The 20850-nt window shown below is 45.0% G+C and overlaps 1 protein-coding gene across 1 annotated transcript in view; it reads left to right on the top strand.

Annotated features, from left to right (window-relative positions):
- The window catches only part of LDLRAD3 (low density lipoprotein receptor class A domain containing 3), a 65992-nt gene extending 46219 nt beyond the window's left edge, over window positions 1-19773 (top strand). The window contains exons 3-4 of the mRNA XM_054699434.1: window positions 13913-14313; window positions 16148-19773. Of these exons, the coding sequence (XP_054555409.1) occupies window positions 13913-14313; window positions 16148-16385 (639 nt within the window). The 3' untranslated portion in view covers window positions 16386-19773. The remainder of the gene's footprint in view (window positions 1-13912; window positions 14314-16147) is intronic.
- The last annotated feature ends 1077 nt before the right edge of the window (window positions 19774-20850 follow it).

Below are 20850 nucleotides of genomic sequence, written 5' to 3'. Positions count from 1 at the left end.
AAGCATTTAATTTTGCAGCTTCCTCCGAACACTCCAGGTAAATAGATACAGTAGGCAATAGAAATAGTAATTCTGTACAGCCCTCCTTATTCAGCAGATTCCAGGAGGCACCTAAATCCATTTTAAGCACGTTGCCTGCAGGGACAGCCCAGGATGTCATCGGCAGGAGGCCGTGAAGTCACTCTGTGCCCAAGAGACAGGCACCCTGGAGGTCTCCCTCCGGATAGCGGATCCCAATACTTGAGCTCATTCATTGCCAATTCGCACACCCCTCCCCTGCCAGCTCCCATTGGCATTTGCTTTCTGTGGTCTGCGGACAAGGTAGCAAGGAACTGCAGTTCCTCCTTTCACTCCTCTCCTGTTGACATTTTTTAAGCCATTACACAATTGAGCAAGATTCTAAAAAGGCCACCCAGGCCCTAGTTCCCAATTACCCTCATCAGTGAGTTTTGGTAGCAATCTCAATTCCTATTAAAAAATGCCCTTTTCTACCTTAAGTAGCCAATTAAGTTCCTTACCCTCCAGCTAATTCTGTAACTGCCCTGGGCCTGTTTCTTAGCAAAGAGGCCATTAGCCAACTAGGTCCCTGGGTTATCATTGGTGCCTTCTTCATCAGAAGTGAGATCAAGCTCTGAGGATATACAGCAGCCCAGAGCAGCTTCAAAGAGCTCTGGGCTCACCAGGGACTTCCTCTGTGCCAAGGCGCTTGTAAATTACAGGCCATTGGTAACAGTTGGCTGTCTCTGTAGCACTTGTTGCAAATGTAGGGCCTTTCAGGGACACTTCTGTCCCCATTCCCAAGGGCGGGCACGTGTGAGGGGTGGGAAGGACAAGAGCCCCTTTATTCTCTTGGAATGAGAGCAACTGAGAATTCCCAGGGCCTTGTCTGCCTCCTACTCTCTTCTGTTGGAGAACTTTTTCATCCCTTACTCCTTGCTCTCATTTTGAATTCAATCTTATAGCACTTGTACCCTGATACTCCTGGGCCTGGAGACCCAGCTTCCTCTTGCCAGACAGAGCCCCTCCAATTTCCCTCTGGCACAGGCCCAAATGTCTCCAGCGGTGATCTGTGAGGCCGGCCAGGCCGGGCAGTGTGAATTTCCCATCACCCTCTTTTCAGTTAATTTTAGAAACTTGAGTTGCCATGGTAATGGTTCAGTGAGGTTTTTGTGGTTTTCTTTTGATTCAGTCATTTACTGGTCTGCCCTTTAAATTAAACTTTTTCAATCCGCATCTAAATTGGGTCTGGAGATGTGCTTGGAATAGGGAGCCACGAAGGGGCTGCAGCCAGCGGGGTATTTAAAAAAAACAACAGGGAATTCAGGTTGGATGTGGGGATGTCTGTAGTTCTCCACGGCCAAGACAGTTTCTAGAAGCTTTTCTGTTTGAGAGAAGATGGCCTCAGGCACAGTAGAGATAATCCTAAGCTTTCAGGGTCTCTCGCTTGCCAGTGAGCTTCCCCAGGGTTAGTTCTACACCATTTTGGTTCCTGAATTCCTGGCACAGGGCCCAGTGCAGGTTCCTAAGTGGATAAATGAAGTGCCCCAGCCAGAATTCGTTCCTTGATTCTCTGCACAATCCTTTGACGAGTCCCTAAAATCTCCCCGTCTGAGCAGCGCCTCCCTCTGCCTCCCCTTCTCCCCATCAGCACTCACCTGGCCCTCTTTAACTGGTATTGAAATCAGTCTTTGCCCAGTTATCAGTCCTCTCACATCAGTCTTTGCCCAGATAGAAGAAAATCACAGAAGCCAGTGCTCAGACAGTTTACTCAGATCTAAAGTGATTGTTTTGCATGTTCCTCTCAACTCTGTGGCGAGAACAGGTTTTTAATCTGAATTTTACAGGCGAAGCTTAGAAAGATGGAGTAAGTTGCCCCTAATCCCTGTATGATCCGAGGGAAAGCCAGAACTCCAAGTCATTGAACCCAGCCCACAGACGAAGCTCCATGCGCACTGCCCTTTCTAAGGGGGTAGACCTTCCCTTCTTGATCCCTATGTGAAGACAGGGGTGCAGGGTGACTAATATTGGTGACTCTGCAGACTTAGGACAGGGATGCCCCTGTGCGAGCTCTCCGTCTCCCAGGGACTCCACAAGGAGGGTGCTCTTTGCCTGCAAAAAAGGAAATGGGACGTTATCACAGGGAAAGAGCAGAAGTGGCCTCTGGGCCAGACCTGAGGACGTGGACTAGATAGCCAGTGAGGGCCTGAGTATAGGCAGTGGCCAGACCTTGTGTAAAGGCAGAACTCTGACCACAACCTGTAGCAACCAGCCAGGCAACCAACCCACAGTCCACAGTCATCAGCCGAGGATCCAGTCAATGTATGTCCTGACTTCAAGGACATGGATTGCTGTCAGTAGGGGAAGCCAGACAATAACTCCCATAAGATGAGCCCAAAACCCCCTACACTTGATTAATAACTAACAGCTTTCCTAATTTTTATCCCCACTTCTTACATAAGACACAACAGAGAAAGCCACACTTGCTCCCCTAACGCATCACATACAAGGGCCCTCTTCTAGCCAGCCCACCTCTAGCTGCCCCAGGCCAGCACGCCCAGGCATGGTACGTATCTGGAGCCTTCCTTTCTTCCTACTATCAGGCTCACCCACCCCTCTGCCTGCCTCTGCATCCCTGCCAAGACACAGGTGACGTGGTGACTTCCTTGCTGCAACAAACTCTGAATGAACAGCTTTGCTGTCTTGCTTGGTTGGTTTCTGTTTATTTCTGCATCAGGTAAAGTGGTCCAGGGCGCCACTGAAGGAAGGGGCTTCCCCGAGCAGAGCTGTGAGGATGGCCAGGCAGTGCTGGGCAGCATTGGGCCAGGGCTGTGTCTCCTGGCCTCAGCGTACAAAGTACCATGTAGTCAGGGCTCCCATAGAGGGGAGGATAATGTGTAGAGAGAGCACAGAGAGGAGCCATTTCCTCCCCATGTGGGGGGTCGGGGGGGGTGCAGTGGACACTCCATAAAAGTAGTAGCCCTGAGCAAAGGCCAGAAGATGGTAGAAGTAGGTTCTAGAAGGAGCTCCTGCAGCCACAGGAGGAGAGACTGCAGAGAGCAAGTGGGGCCAGAGCCGAGGTGAGTGTGACTGGGTGAGGGTGGCTGTAGTGGAGGAGGTGAGACATGGGCGCCAGGGCCAGGCTCAGCCAAGAACTGGGGTGCAGTCCTCATTGGGATCAAATGTGCCTGATGTCCCCGCTTTGAGAAGTCCTTGTGGCAGCAGCACTGGAGCCAGAGCACAAGACCTCAGTGTGTGCCAAACAAACAGCCCTTCCCTGGTGTGGTGTTCCCAGTTGTTGTATTAAGATTTTCTGAAACCCAGAAGCTGTGAATCTGTTCATGGTCAATAAAACTCCCCTTTGGGAGCCCCTCTTGTAATGCTTCTGTTATCCGCCCTTCCCCTTAAATTATTCAGAAAGTTTTCTGCACTCGGAAGCTCCCAGTGTGCACACTCAGCATTTCCCCAAGTAATAAGGTTTAACAGGCAGATGTAGCGCCGATGAGCCGATGATGCGGGGGCCGTGATGAACTCGAGCATCCGGGGAACAGACCCAGGGCAGCCTGGGGTCCTCGTGCATTTGAACTAGTTCAGCTCCTGCCTACTCGGTCTTGTCAGGTGTCAGCATGGCAGGGTGTGGAACAGCTCTCCCGACAGCTCTCATTTCACTCTCACAGAGCCTCCTTGGTGCTTGTCGATGAGGGTGATGCTAAACCTTAACTGGGTGCAGCCTGGGAGGTGAGTGTCGCTGCTGTAGGGGTCCATCAGTGGGGGGCTGGTCAAGTAAGTTGTGATGTGTCTGCACCGTGGGACTCGACACAACGACCTTTAACAAAGGTGTGGGCAGGTGAGGATATATGTTCATACTGCAGGATAAGCACAAGGGGAAGAATCGTATGTGTACATGCAGAGAGAATAGTCTAGAAGCACCTGTGCTATGAGTCAGCCGTCTGCAGCCAGGGGGCCAATCCGACCCACTACCTGTTTTTGTAAGTGAAGTTTGCTTGGGACACAGTCACACATGCGCTGGCACGTTATCCCTGGCGGCTTTCGTGCTGCAACAGCGCAGTTGAGTGGTTGTGAGTGAAACTGTAGGGCCCACAAAGCATAAAGTATCTATTATCTTAACCTTTGCCAGAGTTTGCCAAGCCCTCATCGACACCAAACTGTTGTATTTCTTTTTTTTTTTTAGTAAGTCAATTGGAGGGCAAAGGAGTGGATTTTTCTGTCGTGAACATTTCTGTATACATTAATCTTAATGACTGTTTATACTCAGAAATAAAGTTCTTTTTAAAAGAAAAGAAAAGCTTGTAGGACTCACATGCCCCAATTTTGAGACTTACTATAAAGCTGTGGTTATCAAAACACTATTGGTGTAAGGATTGGTATATTGCTCAATCAAACTAAATAGAAAATCTAGAAATAGACTCAGACTTCTGCAGTCAATTGATTTTCAACAAAGGTGCCAAGGTAACTCAATAGAAAAGGATAGACTTTTCAACAAATGGTGCTGGAACAATTGTGTATCCAGAGGGGGGAGGGAGCGGAGAAGATTAAACTTCACCTTGTTCCATAAACAAAAATTAACTTGCAATGGATCATAGATGCAAATAAAAGAGCTATAGCTATAAAATTTCTTCCAGACAAAGATTTCTTGGATAGAATACAAAAAGCACAAAATATAAGAGAAAAAATTAATACAATAGGCTTCATAAAAAAATTATAGAACACTAGTCTTCAAAATGACACTGAACACTAGATGAAAAAACAAAACAGACTGGAGAAAACATTTGCCAAACGTTTCTGGAAAAGGACTCTTATTGCAGAACATTTAAAAGGCTTACTACTCAGTAATTAGTAGTCAAACAACTCAATTTAAAAATGGGCAATAGGTTTAAATAGACATTTCACCAAAACAACGTATAACTCAGCACAGGAACAGATGCTCAACATCATTTGCTACTGGGAAATGCAACTAAAAACCTCAGTATGATACCAGATAGCTAGAATTAAAAAGACTAGCCCTAATAGGTGCTGGTGAAGATGCGGCACCACTGGGGAGGTGAGATGCCATAGCAGCTTTGAAGAACAGGTGACATTTTCTTACAGAGTTAACATACCCTTCCCACATGACCCAGCAGCATTACCCCTAGGAAAAGATCCAAGAAATAGGAAAAAATATGACTGTTCCCAGACCTGCTGCTAGGAATCTATTAAGATCACTGCACAAATGATGTGGGGGTGAAGAGCACCCCAGGAGTTGTGCAAAACACTGCCTTCTCCACCACAGGCAACTTCAGGAGCCACGGGCAGTTTTGAGAGCACAGTATTCTCTGGTAGTGATCAGTTTGCCTGCAATTAATGCAGTCGAAGCGGCAGACACCGGATGGGAATTCAAAACTGTTTGACAGTGGAGCGTGAGGGCATGGGCTTGAGGGACAGCCAGAATAAATGGAAACTTCATTATCCATGGATTATGCGCTTGGAGCTCAGGTCCCAGGCAACTCTTGTATTAGTGATTTGGCCGGCAGGCTCATTAAGCTCTTAAGAAAAGTGAGTCTAGTTAATGAATTATTACAAGATGACATTTTACACACAGAGCAAAAAAACGAGATCAGACGCCCCAGAGTTATATAACATCATAATTTCTGGAGCGAATATGATTGCTGCTTCTCCCCTGCCAAAGCGGACAGAAATGGAGAGAGCTTGCTTTCCGAGACCTCACGGAGACTTTTGGGATCTGCAAGCTTTTTGCATTCCATTCATTTTATTTTTTTTTTTTTTAAATATTAAATTTTATTTTTATATTCCCCCATACAATTGCAAACGCCCCATTCTGACCCCAATCCTTCCCCTCCCGCCCCCCACCCCCAAAAAGTGTCTCTGGTTCATAGTTTTTTGTTGATTTTGATTTTCACTTTCTTATATTCATTTTCCTGGTCCCTTATTTAAGTTTTCTAGATTCCTGCTATGAGTGAGACCATCCGGTATTTTTCTTTTTCTTTTTGGCTTATTTCGCTGAGCATGATCCCTTCCAGTGCCATCCATGTTGCTGCAAATTGCATGTGTTTATCTTTTTTGAATGCTGAGTAATATTCCATGGTATATATGTACCACATCTTCTTGATCCAGTCATCTATTTTTGGGCATTTGGGTTGTTTCCAAAGCTTAGCTATTGTAAACAGTGCTGCTATAAACATAGGAGTGCAGGTGCTCTTTGGAATTGATGTTTCTGTGTCCTTTGGGTAAATACCTAGGAGTGGAATTGCTGGATCATATGGAAGCTCTATGTTTAGTAGGTCCAGAAATCTCCACACAGCTCTCCATAGTGGTTGGACCAGTTTGCACTCCCACCAACAGTGCAGAAGAGTTCCTTTTTCTCCACATCCTCGCCAACATTTGTTGTTGCTAGTTTTTTTAATATGTGCCATTCTCAATGGTGTGAGATGGTATCTCATGGTAGTTTTGATTTGCATTTCCCTGATTACAAGTGATGTTGAACATTTTTTCATATGTCTGTTGGCCATTTGCATTTCCTCTTCAGAGAAGTTTCTTTTTAGCTCTTCTGCCCATTTTTTGACTGGATTATTTTCTTTGTTGTTGCTGAGTCTCATCAGCTCTTTGCAGATTTTTGTGATCAGTCCTTTATCATTAGTGTTGGGTGCAAAAATGTTCTCCCAGTTGGTGGGGTTTCTCTTTGTTTTTGTTATTGTCTCTTTTGCTGTGCAGAAGCTCTTTAATTTGATGTAGTCCCAGCTGTTTATCTTTCTCTTCACTATCACTGCTTTGGGTGATGTGTCTGTAAAGATGTCTTTGATGTGCAAATCCCGTAGTGTTTCGCCTATATTTCCTTCTATGTATTTTATGGTTTCAGGTCTTATGTCTAGTTCTTTAATCCATTTTGAGTTGATTTTTGTGTATGGTGTGAGGTAGTGGTCAAGCTTCATTCTTTTGCATGTAGCGACCCAGTTTTCCCAGCACCATTTATTGAACAAACTTTCTTTGCTCCAATGCATAGTCTTTGCTCCTTTGTCAAAGATTAGTTGACCATAAATCTGTGGGTTTATTTCTGGATTTTCTATTCGATTCCATTGGTCTGTATGTCTGTTCTTGTTCCAATACCATGCAGTTTTGATGATTATGGCTTTGTAGTAGAGTTTGAAGTCTGGGAGTGTGATGCCTCCATTTCCTTCTTTTTTTTTCAGTAGAGCTTTGGCTATTCGGGGTTTTTGGTGATTCCATATGAATTTCATCAATAATTGTTCTATTTCTTTGAAGAATGCCATTGAGATTTTGATTGGAATAGCATTGAATCTGTATATTGCTTTTGGTAGGATGGCCATTTTAATAATGTTTATTCTTCCAATCCATGAGCAGGGGATGTCTTTCCATTTCTTTGTGTCTTCTTCTATTTCTTTTAACAGTGTTTTATAGTTTTCTTTGTATAGGTCCTTTACCTCTTTTGTTAGATTTATTCCCAAATATTTGATTTTTTTTGTTTCGATAAAAAGGGGTGGTTTTTTTGATTTCTTCTTCTTCAGATTTATTGTTTGTGTATAGGAAGGCTACTGACTTTTGCGTGTTGATTTTGTATCCTGCCACTTTACTGAATTGATTGATGAGTTGAATTAGTTTTTCTGTGGAGATTTTGGGGTTCTCTATGTATATTATCATATCATCTGCAAATAGTGATAGTTTGACTTCTTCTTTTCCTATTTGGATTCCTTGGATGTCTTTCTCTTGTCTTATTGCTCTGGCTAGGACTTCCAGTATTATATTGAAAAGCAGTGGTGAGAGTGGACATCCTTGTCTTGTTCCAGATCTTAATGGAATTGCTTTCAGCTTTTCACCATTGAGAATGATACTGGCTGTTGGCTTGTCATAGATGGCCTTTATGATGTTGAGGTATGTTCCTTGTATCCCAAGAATTTCAAGGGCTTTTATCATGAATGGGTGTTGCACTTTGTCGAAAGCTTTCTCAGCATCTATTGATATTATCATATGGTTTTTATATTTCTTTTTGTTGATGTGTTGGATAACGTTGATTGATTTTCGGATGTTAAACCATCCTTGTGCCCCTGGAATGAATCCAACTTGGTCGTGGTGAATTATCTTATGGATACATTGTTGGATTCTGATAGCTAAAATTTTATTGAGGATTTTTGCATCAGTGTTCATTAGGGAGATTGGCCTATAGTTTTCCTTTTTTGTGTTGTCTTTATTCGGTTTTGGTATTAGTGTAATATTGGCTTCATAGAACGTGTTTGGTTTTCCCTTCCTTCTCAATTTTTTGGAAGAGTTTGTGAAGGATAGGCACTAATTCGTCTCTGAATGTTTGGTAGAATTCATTTGTAAATCCATCAGGTCCTGGGCTTTTGTTTTTGGGGAGGTTTTAATTACCATTTCAATTTCGCTGCTTGTAATTGGTCTGTTTAGGTGTTCTATTTCTTCTTTATCTAGCTTTGGGTGATTGTAGAGTTGTAGGAATTTGTCCATCTCCTCTAGATTGTTGAACTTGTTTTCATATAACTGTTCATAGTAGTTACTGATTATTCTTTTGATTTCTGCTGTGTCCGTTGTGATTTCTCCTCTTTCATTTATGATTATGTGTATTTGTGCTTTCTCCCTTTTTTCTTTTGTGAGCCTGGCTAGGGGTTTGTCTATTTTATTTATTTTTTCAAAGAACCAGCTCTTGGTTTCATTGATCTTTTGGATTGTTTTTTTAGTTTCAATTTCATTTATTTCTGCTTTGGTTTTTATTATTTCTTTTGTTCTACTGGTTCTGGGGTTTTTTTGTTGTTCTTTTTCTAGATCTTTGAGCTTCGAGATTAGGTTGTTTCTTTGAGTTCTTTCTTGTTTTTTGATGTGAGCTTCTATTGCTATATATTTTCCTCTTATTACTGCTTTTGCTGCATCCCATACATTTAGAATATTGGTGTCCTCCTTGTCATTCAATTCAAAGAATTTTTTAATTTCTTCTTTGATCTCCTCGTTAGTCCAGTGGTCTTCCAGTAGTGTGGCTTTTAATCTCCATGAGGTAGGATAGTACCTTGCCTTCTTTTTATGATTTATTTCTAGTTTGATGCCTTCGTGGTCAGAAAAGATGGTTGGTATGATTTCAATCTTGGTGTATCTGTTGATGTTTGTCTTGTGCCCCAGTATGTGATCGATCCTGGAGAATGATCCGTGTGCGCTTGAGAAAATGTGTACTCCGTTTTTTTGGTTTAGTGTTCTATAGATGTCTGTTAAGCCCAAATGCTCTAGGTCCTTATTTAGAGCTTTAGTTTCTTTTTTTTTTTTTTTTTTTTTTATAGAGGCATGTTTTATTTATTTATTTATTTGTTTCTTCATTTGTTTTGTTTATACATGCACTGGGTACAGTCTGAGAGAATTCACCAGAGCCAGAGCGGGGAGCAGAACAGGCAGAAGGACCGAAGTACATGCTCTAGGTCTGCGCACCATGTGGGACCCTCCTTGGCCGGGGAGCAGCCGGGAATCGAACCGGCGCCGCAGAGGCTTTCGCAACCCAGCGCTCTTTAGAGCTTTAGTTTCTTTACTTATTTTTTGTCTTGTTGATCTATCCATTGTTGATAGTGGTGTGTTGAAGTCTCCCACTACATATGTGTTTTCTCTGATGTCTGTTTTCAGAGAGGACAACAGTTGTCTGATATATTTTGGTGCTCTTTCGTTTGGTGAGTATATGTTAATGAGTGTTATTTCTTCTTGAAGTATTGTCCCCTTAATCATAATGTAGTGACCATTGGGGTCTCTTTTTATTTTTTTGAGTGTGAAGTCTGTTTTATCTGATATAAGTATAGCTGTTCCTGCTTTCTTTTTTGGCCCATTTGCTTGTAGGATTGTTTTCCATCCTTTGACTTTGAGCCTATTTTTATCTTTTGTAGCTAAATGTGTTTCCTGGAGACAGCAAAAGGTTGGGTTTTGTTTCTTAATCCAGGCTGCAACTCTGTGTCTTTTTATTGAAGAGTTTAGTCCATTTACATTTAGAGTTAATATTGATATGTTAGCATCTGTATTTGCCATTATGTTTGTCTTTCCTTTGATTTTATTTATTTATTCTTTTAATAACTTTTTTTTTTTTTTTTTGGTCTTCTTTCGTTGTTATTCGTCCCTCTGAGGTTCTGGCTTTAGGATTCCTTGTAGTATTTTTTGGAGTGGGGGTTTAGTCGCAATGAAATTCCGGAGTTTCTCTTTGTCTGGGAAGGTCCATATTCTTTCTTCATGGAGGAAAGAGAGCTTTGCGGGATAGAGTATTCTTGGTTGGCATCTGTTTTCTTGGAGTCTGTTGACTATGTCCCTCCACTCTCTCCTTGCCCGTAGTGTTTCTTCAGAGAAGTCTGATGTCAGCCTGATTGGTTTTCCTTTGAATGTTATCTGTTTCTTCCCTCTTGTCAGCTTCATTATTTTTTCCTTGTCCTGGATTCTTGGGAGCTTTACTATTATGTGTCTTGCTGTGTTTTTCCTTTCGTCGTGGAAGTTTGGTGTTCTTCTTGCTTCTTGTATATCAATTTTCAGCTCCTTCTTCTCATTTGGGAAGTTCTCTTCAATTATATCCATGAATATTTTCTCTGTTCCTACATCTCTCTCCTCTCCTTCTGGAATTCCTATAACTCTTATATTTCCTTTCCTCATGGAGTCAGATAGTTCCCGAAGTCTTTCTTCATTCTTTTTCCTTCGTACTTCTCTTTCCTTTTCTGTTTTGGTTCTTTTTATTTCTGTGTCTTCAAGATTACTTATTCGTTCTTCCATTTCATCTATTCTGCTTTCATTGCTTTTCCCAGAGTTCTTTAGTTCCTCCATTAATTCTTTGATCTCCTGCATTTCTCTTACTTCCCTCTTTAGGGACTCAATTTCCTTCTTCTGATCTATCACTTTTTTAATCATGGCAATTTTAAATTCTCTTTCTGGAAGGCTCAGAAGTTCTTCCAAGTTGCTGTCGTTGCAATCTGGGGAGTGGTTTTCTTTTTGTGGTGTGCTTCTTTCCTGAGGAGTTTTTAGGTTGCGTGTGGTTCTTCTACTCCCTACTGTCTGTTTTCTAATTTGTCGTATGCGTTGGGACACTGTGTTGCTCGGACTGACTGACATCTTGGGTGAACTTCTCCGCTCCCCTCTGGCTCTTCCAGGAGCCATCTCTGTCTTCTGGGGGAGCTTTCTGCTGGTTTTAGGCAGTTTTTACTGAAGAAATGTCCCTGTTCTCAAATGGCGAAGCGGGATGCAGTCCCTGCGCCTCCGGTTTCAGGCACACTCTTCTGCGCACCCAGTCTGCCCCAGACGTGGGTGCCTGCTCCCTCTGTGGGCTCAGACTGCTGATCAGAAGGGGCCTGGCATGGAATAACTTCCCGGCTGGCCACTGGGTCCTCCAGAAACCTTCTGCCCTTTTCAAGCAGTCTTAAGAAATGTCCTGTTTTATAGGGTGTTAGTGACTTTTTTTTTCCTGGTCGCTAGGTGGCGCCAGAGATCTCTCCTATTGTCCTTGGGGGGCTGTTTTTCGCCTCCCCCCACCCCGTGGGACAGAGAACAGAGCGGGAATGGTACGGTACACCTCAACAGCTTTGGGGTGCTGTGTCTGCCTTGTGCCCCACCGTCGTGGAGAAACCACGCCCCGAATTTTCGTGCCCCGGGTCTCAGTTCAAAGCCCTCAGTTCCAGGACGCGGGCTGTAGCCCAGTTCAGTGGCGCGGGAATGGCGCCTTTTGCACAGCTCCCGTGCCTGGGCGCCTGGTTCCTGCTCACTCAGGGAGGGACCTTCACCTCAGTGAGGACCTCCGTGTGTCTCCCGCAAGCCTAGGTCGTCTCCCCGCAAGCCTAGGTCGCAGGCGCGGGGACCTGGGCAGCCGAGATCCAGGTCTGCACTTGCTTTTCAAGCTCCCCGAGCGCGCCGCTCTCCGCGCCAGCTTACCGGCAGCCCGGGCTGTGTGCGCGTCTCCCGGGGTCTTTGTTCTTCTCTAATGGCGCCCGGAGCGGATCCTGCAGGGTTCGCCTCAGCTCCCGTTCACGGGGTGTGGTGGCTGCAATAGTTCCTTTCCACTCACAGTCCCGCTTGCTGCGTCGTTTGTTCTTGTGGGCCGTTTTGGTGTGTTGTTTCCTCCTCTCTGCCGGTTGGAGAGTGCCGCCTCTGTGGGCGGGGGAGGGGAGCAGGGTTCTGCGCTTCCCTCCCTTCTAGTCCTCTTTTATGGCCAGTTTCTTCTTCGGGCAGTTCGCTGGCGTCACCCGTTTATCTTCCGTGTCCCAGTTCTCACTGGGACCTGCCGCTTTTCCTCCCTATTCACTTTTTTTAATGGGAGATCTTACTCGCAGCGTCTCCTTGCCGCCATGTTGCTCCGCCCCCTCTCCTTATTCCGCATTCCATTCATTTTAAAGCGTTCCCGCTTGGATTTTTAAAATGTCAAATGGTTACAAGGAAGTCAGTGTTACAGAATCTCCAGACCCATTTGTTTTCTCGGTAGAAATTTCCCTGGTTAAGAAATGTATCTCGGTCCTTTGGGTAGATCCCTAGCAGTGGAATTGCCAGGTGGTATGGTAGCTCCATTGTTAGTAGACTGAGGAACCTCCAGACAGCTTTCCATTGTGGCTGGGCCAGTTTGCACTCCCACCAGCAACGTAGGAGAGTTCCTTTTTTACCACAGCCTCGCCAACATTTGTTGCTTGTTTTTTTGGTATGTGTCATCAAAAACATTGATTCAAAAGAACATCTGTACACCTATGTTTATTGCAGCACTATTTACAGTAGTTAAAACCTGGAAACAACCCAAATGCCCAAAAATAGATGACTGGATCAAGAAGATGTGGTATATATACACAATGGAATATTATTCGGCAATCAAAAAAGATAAACTGATGCCATTCACAGCAACATGGATGGAGCTAGAAGGAATTATGCTCAGTGAAATAAGCCAGAAGGAAAAAGAAAAAATATCGATGGTTTCAGTTATAGCAGGAATATAGGGGAAACCAAATAAGACATCAGTGTAAAAAAATAACAACAGTACAAAACACAACAAAGCAAAATTGGACAATTATAAAGCAGAGACATCCTGCAGGGGAGGAGGCGGGAGAGGGATCAGAGGGAGGGAGGGAGCAGCACAGGGGGCTGAGGTGATGGTGCACGGGTGCATTGGGGAAGGAAACTCTATGGGACTACACCTGAGGGGGGTGGGGGGAAGCAAGTATTGTTTAAAAATGAACAATGATGTAAAAAATTTTTAAAAATTAATTTTAAAAAAGTAAAAATCAGAATCAACTAGCAACTATAAACCAGAGACACACTGCGGGGGGAGAGGGGCTAGGAGAGATTATGGTCAAAATAAGGGGGGTGGGAATTGTATGGGGACTATAGCCAAGATGAAAATGCATGCATTGTGCAAAATGAAAAATGATGTAAAAAATATATAAAATAAAATTTTAAAATGCATCTTGGAGCCTTCCTGGTGGTGCAGGGGTTAAAGTTTCAACACTGTCAAGCTGTCACCAGCCACTACAGCACGAGTTCAATCCCTGGCCAGGTTGCTGACCCACATGGCACAGCAGACCTCTCCTGTCTGGCCCGCTGCTCCCCTCAGCAGTGTATTTCAGTCCATCTGCCTGTTCTGCTCCCCATTCTGTCTCTAGTGAATCCTCTCAGGCCCCGCACCTCTGGTCTACACCCCAGTTCTTGTATGCATAAATTAAAAAAATCTAAAAAAAAAAATATTTCTTGATGGAAAGGAAAAACAGTCATTCTCTTCCCAGCTCTGTCCCTCCCAAAGGGGAGGATTCCTCCATCCTCTCCACGGGTCCAGAGTCGCTGGTGGCATAAAGGAAAGAATGTGAATGCTGAGAATTAGCATTAACTGTGATGCTGAAAAATGCTGGCAATGGAGCGTGGGATGCCCACCCCAGAACTGGCTTTGAAGTGAAAGCATGGCCAAGCCGCTAACTCTCACTCCTTTTCTTCCTCTTGGCGGGGTCTCCCAGAACCAGGCAGCGGGCAGGTGTTTGTGACTTCGGAAAACCAGCTGGTGTACTACCCCAGCATCACCTACGCCATCATCGGCAGCTCCGTCATCTTCGTGCTGGTGGTGGCCCTGCTGGCGCTCGTCCTGCACCACCAGCGGAAGCGGAACAACCTCATGACGCTGCCCGTGCACCGGCTGCAGCACCCTGTGCTGCTCTCCCGGCTGGTGGTCCTGGACCACCCCCACCACTGCAACGTGACCTACAACGTCAACAATGGCATCCAGTACGTGGCCAGCCAGGCCGAGCAGAACGCGTCGGAAGTGGGCTCCCCACCCTCCTACTCAGAGGCACTGCTGGACCAAAGGTATGTGCTGGGTGAGAGAGACAGAGAGCGGGGCGGACCGTGGTGGGGGGACTTCATCCAGTTCGAGGAGGGGGATGTGTGCACACACCTGGGTCTTGAGGTTTTGCCAAGAGCCTGCATTCAGCTGCTGAAGGCACCGGCCGCATCTTGCATTTGCTGAGTCTTTGCAAAACGTCTCACTCTCATCATCTAGTTAACCTCATCCACGCACCAAGCGAGGTTCTATATTTGCCTCAATTTTACAGATGAGGAAACAGGTACTGAGATTTGAAGTTACGGCTGGTCCTTGAATAACCTTTTGTTCTAATGTTGATGAGAAAACAGTTACACATCCTTCTCTGAAAACCATGGCTTCCAAGAACCTATTTATGAGGTTAAATGAGGAGTCTGACTGTGCTTGTCTGAGGCTATGCAGTTAGGATCCCGGTCACCCCCTGGTCATTCCACACCAGCAGGCATTGGACCTCTGACTAGCTCTGAGGCCTCACCAGCTACCCCTGGGCAGTGCCCAGTATGTAGGGAGATGTGGTTTGTGAAGTGATGGATGGATGGATGACTGAATGAATGAATGAATGAATGAATGAACAAATAAGTTCCTCAACTTCGTGTGGCCTCATCTATAAAATAGAGGTGATGGAAGAGAGCCATCTGGAGCTTCCTTAAGCAGGAGAGCTCTGGTGACAAGTAGGGTTGCACAAGATACCCAACATACAAAATCAGAAAAGCAGAACTCTGTCATGCTTAGCCCGCCTGCCTCCTTTGTTGCCCACCTCCAAGACCCCATTTTGAAGCCCCTGGAGGGCCCCGCTCAGTATCACCATCCTCTGACCCCAGGACTCACTGTGTGGCCAGGGGTATTTTATAGGCTGCGTTCTCAGGGTGACTCTTCAGGCCCCTCTCTGGTGGCAACGCTTGTATCATTTAATCTTATTTTCTCTCTTCAAAAGGTGAGAGTAGCTTGGGGACAGTGCTTAAGGATCTCCTTACAAATAAGTGTAAGGGCGCAGGTCTTCACTCACCCCGCATAACCTCTTCGTTTGGGCTATCCAGTATGGACGAAGGCTAAGCTGCTGAATTTAAAGACAAGAGTACCTGGGTTCAAATCCCGGCACTGCTGCTTACTAGTGAACTGTGATCCTGTGCAGTCACTGACTATACCATTGCCTCAGTTTCCTCCCCAGTACCATAAAAGTCGTGGCTCCCAGTTAGCATCCTTGGGAGCATCCTTAAATAAGGTCACTAGTGTGAGACACGTGGAACGGTGCTGACTCTCAGTAAGCCATCAGTAACAGCTGAAAAACAAAATGTCCTCTGCTACTTCATTGCCACCACGGTGTTTTCATTATCCCATTCTGCAGCTACAGAGATTGAGTCCTCGAGAAGCTGCCCTCTCACTTATGCAGGTCCGCACAGGCAGGAAGAGGTGGCTTTCAGTTAGAACCTCAGATTCTGTAGACCATTAGTGGCTCCATCAAAGCAGCAACCCAGCCTCTTGGCCACAGGCCCCTAGCTGGGGGAGCCAAGCAGCCCCGCCAAACCATCTAGGATGATCCCAGGGAGCCCTTGGCGTCCTCATGCTGGGCCCACCCAGAGGATGTGGCTTTGGCACTGCCCACTTGCAAAGACCCGCCAGCACACTGACCCTTTGTCTTGTTGCAAACCACTGCTTCTCTGGGTGCTTGGATTGCCTTTATACTCAGAGGGAAAATCTCATCACTCACATCAGCATCCGCTCAGCAACGGGCAGAAGTTGGCTGAGCTTCCTTGCCTGGGCGCTAACGCATTCTCTTCTTTCTCCCCGATCTCCTCCACCCATCCTGCTTTCTCCATGCAGACCCGCGTGGTACGACCTTCCTCCGCCTCCCTACTCTTCGGACACCGAGTCCCTGAACCAAGCCGACCTGCCCCCTTACCGCTCCAGGTCCGGGAGTGCTGAGAGCGCCAGCTCCCAAGCAGCCAGCAGCCTCCTGAGCGTGGAAGACAGCAGCCATGGCCCGGGGCAGCCTGGCCCTGCAGAGGGTGCTGCTGAGCCCAGGGACTCTGTGCCCAGCCAGGGCGCCGAAGAAGTATAAAATCCAGTTATTCCTGAGTCCATATGAGTTAATCTGCTCTGACTTGTTACCGTCCCACAACTCGTGCTCATGGGAAGCTCCTCAGGGTGCTGCAAGGAGTGATTTGGGGTGTCTCTCCACTCTCCTCCTCCCCCAGATTTCAGGGATGTTCTTTGGAGGGTGACCTGGCATTTTGCTGGCCTCTCAGTTGACGTGATGTATTGTGCATCTCTGCTGGGAGATCAGCCTTCCTTCGGGGCCCAGATCACAGCCTCACACACCACATCATTCTTCTGTTACTGTTGGAATCTTGCTGAGTAAGCAGCATAAATTTGCAGGCAGTGGGATAAAAAGGTGTTTAAGTGGTCTTAGAGAAAGCAGTGTTTCCGGGCGTTGCTGTATCTTCAGAGGGGCAGAAGGCACTGTGGGCTGCTACTTTCGGTGAGCTACCTTCTCCCTCCATTTGGGGGTAGGGGTGGATGAGCCTGCAGGAGGCAGGCGTGGGCTGGCCACCCTGGAAGGGGTCCGGGTCAGCATTCAGACCTGCCTGCGCCAGCCTATCCATACATTGCTTTCAGCTCAGCAGAGGCAGCGGCCAAAGAAAACGGTTGACATGAGTTTGCACCCATCAGTGCTTGGCAGTGTCATGAATGACTGAAACCATCTACTCTGGATGGATTCAAGTTTAAAATTTTTACCCACAGATCCTCTTTTTGAGAGCTTTCCTCTGGCGGCATATAGCATCAACCTCATCCCAGTTCACACAGGGACCCCCCCACTGCAAGTTTACCCGAATTTTCAGCTCCTGAAGTGCAGGCTGCCAAGTGTCTGGTCTGCTTTGGTGATTGTTCCCTCCCAGCTGACCTGCCGAAGGCAGATGATCCAACTTGAGTTGGCCAAAAATCTCATCTGCCCCTTGGTTTCTGGAATCACACCCAACCTGCCTTGCCTGTTCATGCAGCTTCAGTGCTGGCCTCCCAGTTTCCCTCAGTACTCAGAATTCTCTTATCTGTGCCTTTGGACTTGAGAACACTGTGGTTTCTAACACATGCGAGAACCATACTCATTACCTCCCGCTGCCTGTGCTGCCCACACTCCCCTGCCCAAAACCCACATACCAGCACTCTCATTTAGGGTTAGGATTAGGTTTAGAGTTTCTCCTCAGAGATGTGGACAATAGACAACTTAGAGTCAAGATTTGCCATTCGGACTTAGTTTTTTTTTAAATCTCTTAGAAATGCATTTAAAACAGTGTGTTTGTTTTTTCCCTTCTAGTTAAGGGACTATTTATATGTGTATAGGAAAGCTGTCCTCTGTTGTTTTTCCTTTAGTGAGGTCCAAAGAAAGATGCAAAAGGAGATCACGCCCGTGTCCCGCTGAGCGCTCAGGACCCGCCACCCATTGCGGCTGTGTGCCGTTGCACTTTGTGTTATTATTTATGGAGTTCTTGGAAGATGCAGGAGGGACGTCTTCCCTCTTGGTTCACAGTCTCTGCTTATGCTAGCCTCCCTCTGTCTGTGTGCCCAGCCAGCCACAGGGCCCCCACCCCCTCGGGAAATAATTGGTAGGAACTTAGATGTTTTGGGGGCTAGAAATCACCCCAACTCTCTGAGGACAGAACTGGACCCAGACGCAGCCACTGCAGGCAGCTCTCATCCATCCAGGGCTTCTTCCCACAGCGGAAGGACTTTTCAGTAATAACCTCTTTGAAGCTCACTCAAGTGGCACCTGCAAGAGGGGGCGTGAATGGCATTCAGTGATCCTGTTCTGCAGACTTTTTTTTTTTTTAAACGAATCCAAAGTATGTTACAGGAAAGTGAGCCACTTGGTGATTTTTTTTTTTTCAAGTAAAAGAAAAGGAAGCTAGTAACTTGCATCTTTCACTTTTAAAATAACACTTGAGTTGATTGCTGAGTAATCCAGTAAAGAAGGAACTTTAGATGGCAGCCAGAGTGGGTTAGAAACTCTAGCTGAACATTTCATCTCCTATGAGTCAGAATGCCTTTATTTCTCCCTGCTTCTTTCTGGTGCTGTGAAAGTTGTTTAGAGGGAAGGAGTCTTATTTTAATTAATTGTGCGGTGAATTAATCTCACATGCTTTTCTGCTGCCAGACATCTTAGAAAAAACAAATGGTCTTAGTAGATAAGGAGAGCCTATTAATGTTTTTTTAAAACAAACACAGGGACATTTTTATTATAGATTTGATTTTTTAATGAATGTTTTTTAAAAAATATATAAATAGGACACCAAAGCTTCAGGGGTTTGTTTTTTGTTTTTCCCCTTCTCAAGATGACAAAGAAGTGGCCAGCAATATTTTTTCACTCATTCCAGCCAGGATGTTTTTTTATACATAGCCTAAATTGTATGCCAACCGGAAAACCATCTCTTCTCTCTTTCCTCAGATGAGATCAGTGAGTCCTTTTTGTGCTAGCATTAAAATAATTTCACTGCAATCAGTCTCTTATCACCTACCCAATTCCCTCTATTTTGAAGTTGACATTATTTTTAAATTGCAACTAAGTGGTTAATAAATATTGTGTGATGTTCCAAGCTGATGTAAACTGGAAAGGTTGTGTGTGGTTGCTTTTTGGTTTTGGTTAGGTTTTGTTTTGTTTTTTTAATTTTTATACTTTCAAATAAACTTGCAATTTCATTCTTTCTATTGGTGTTGGATGGTTATTTCTGTCATAACGTCTGCAATGAATGTACATCATAATAAAAGGAGGACAGGAAGGGGCGCACTGATGAGAGCTCAACATGAGGATCCCAAGCTGGTGTGGTTGGAATATGGAGGTGAAGTCTGGGACACCCTGTGATGTCAGTTCAGAAGATGGATATGAATTGCCACAACAGTGGGCACCCTCTGATAACTGTCAAGATACAAATTCTTGCCCTACAGGAGCTGCCCTACAGCTCCTGGACAGTGCTATGACCGTCATTCTTGTTGAACCACAAATGGCTCAGATTTGACTCCACCCTTGATGGGAACAACTTTCTGCTCTTCTAAGTCTCATTTTGGAACCATATGTTGACTGATGGTGCAGGGACAGTTATACAGGAATTCAGGTTGTCTTGGAGGTCACCACCACCATCAAGTTCCACCCACAGAGTGGAGAAGTTACCTTGGCTTTGGCCAAAGTCCACTGAATTTCTAAACACAGGATCTACAGGGCTAAGATTTAGGTCACATATTCATTCCTGTACATCTCAGAAAGAAGAATAAATAAATGCCAGGTCTACTCTAGATGGTCTAGAGTAGACCATCTCATGCACTATGATCCTAAAGGCTTGTCAAGATAAACTACTTCCCTCATCTCTTAAAGATTACCCTTTTTTAATGGATGTCAGAATGAAGAAATGCTTAAGAAGCACCAATCAAAAGCAAAGATCATTAAATGTTTTGTGTAAAAGGCCAAGTAATAAAATATTTTTGACTCTGTGGCCATATGGTCACAACAGCAACTATAAAAGCAGCTATGGATACATGTAAATGAACGGGTATAACTATGTTCCAAGAAAGCAATTTAAAAGAATAGGCAGCAGGCTGGATTTGGCCATGTGTGTAGTTTACTAACCCCTGATACAAAAGGTTATTCCCACACTGGGTCATGGATCCCACCCTAAGGACATTGTAGAAAAGAAATCGTGTGTTAATGGCCTGGGCTGTTAGAACCTTTGAAATGGCATCAACCCCCAAAAAATTAAAAACAGAAGAATTTACAAAGCAGTTAGTTCAGTAGTCTATGAAATTAATCTTAATTGACTCTATTAGCTCCTTTCCAGTGAATAAGAAAATATAGGATTAAGATGAGTAGAGGCTTTCTCTACTTCACTTAGAGTGAAGTTCTGAACACATCCAAGTCAAGACCTTGTTCTCACTAGAATTCCTCTGAGATGATAAACTGCACAGCAGTCTGTCTTTTAGAGAAAAATCCTGGAGATATGTGATCTGAGAGGTAGTGGTCATCTCCATTTGCCACTCTGAGGCCAGATAGTGGATTCAGAGAGTGAGCTATAAGAAAGAAGGAGCTTCAGATGGCTGCAGTCGAGGCATGATAAATGTTCATAAGGAAAGGAAATGCACCTAGTGAGACCCTCGGAAGAAATGTCAGTGAGAAAACATTCTACAGCTAAATAAGTCCATGGGAACCTTATTAGCACCCCCAGTTGTAGATGATAGCTATGCAACTCATAAGCTTAATTGCATCAAATTTTAGAGGATGCATTTCTCTTATGGTTCCTAGCCAAGGATATGAAAGAGTCGGCTTCAGGCAGGACTTGATCTGGTTGCTCAACATCTGTGATTAGGAATCTGTTTCTCCCACTCCAGTTTGAGAGGTGTTGCTTTGCCAGTGTTGGTTTCATGACTTTACATACATTAGGTCTTCTCCAGAAGACCTGGGTTCATGATCTCAGAAAAAGGGATACTGTCTCTCCAGTGTAGATTCTCTTCATGTACTTGTGATTGGTCATCTTTGGTCGTAT

This window comes from Talpa occidentalis, unplaced genomic scaffold, assembly GCF_014898055.3.
Source record: "Talpa occidentalis isolate TD23 unplaced genomic scaffold, MPIMG_talOcc4v2.1 talOcc4.3, whole genome shotgun sequence".
NCBI classification, from domain to species: Eukaryota; Metazoa; Chordata; class Mammalia; order Eulipotyphla; family Talpidae; genus Talpa; species Talpa occidentalis.
The sequence above is the reverse complement of the archived record's forward strand: the minus strand, read 5'-3'. Positions and strand labels throughout refer to the sequence as shown.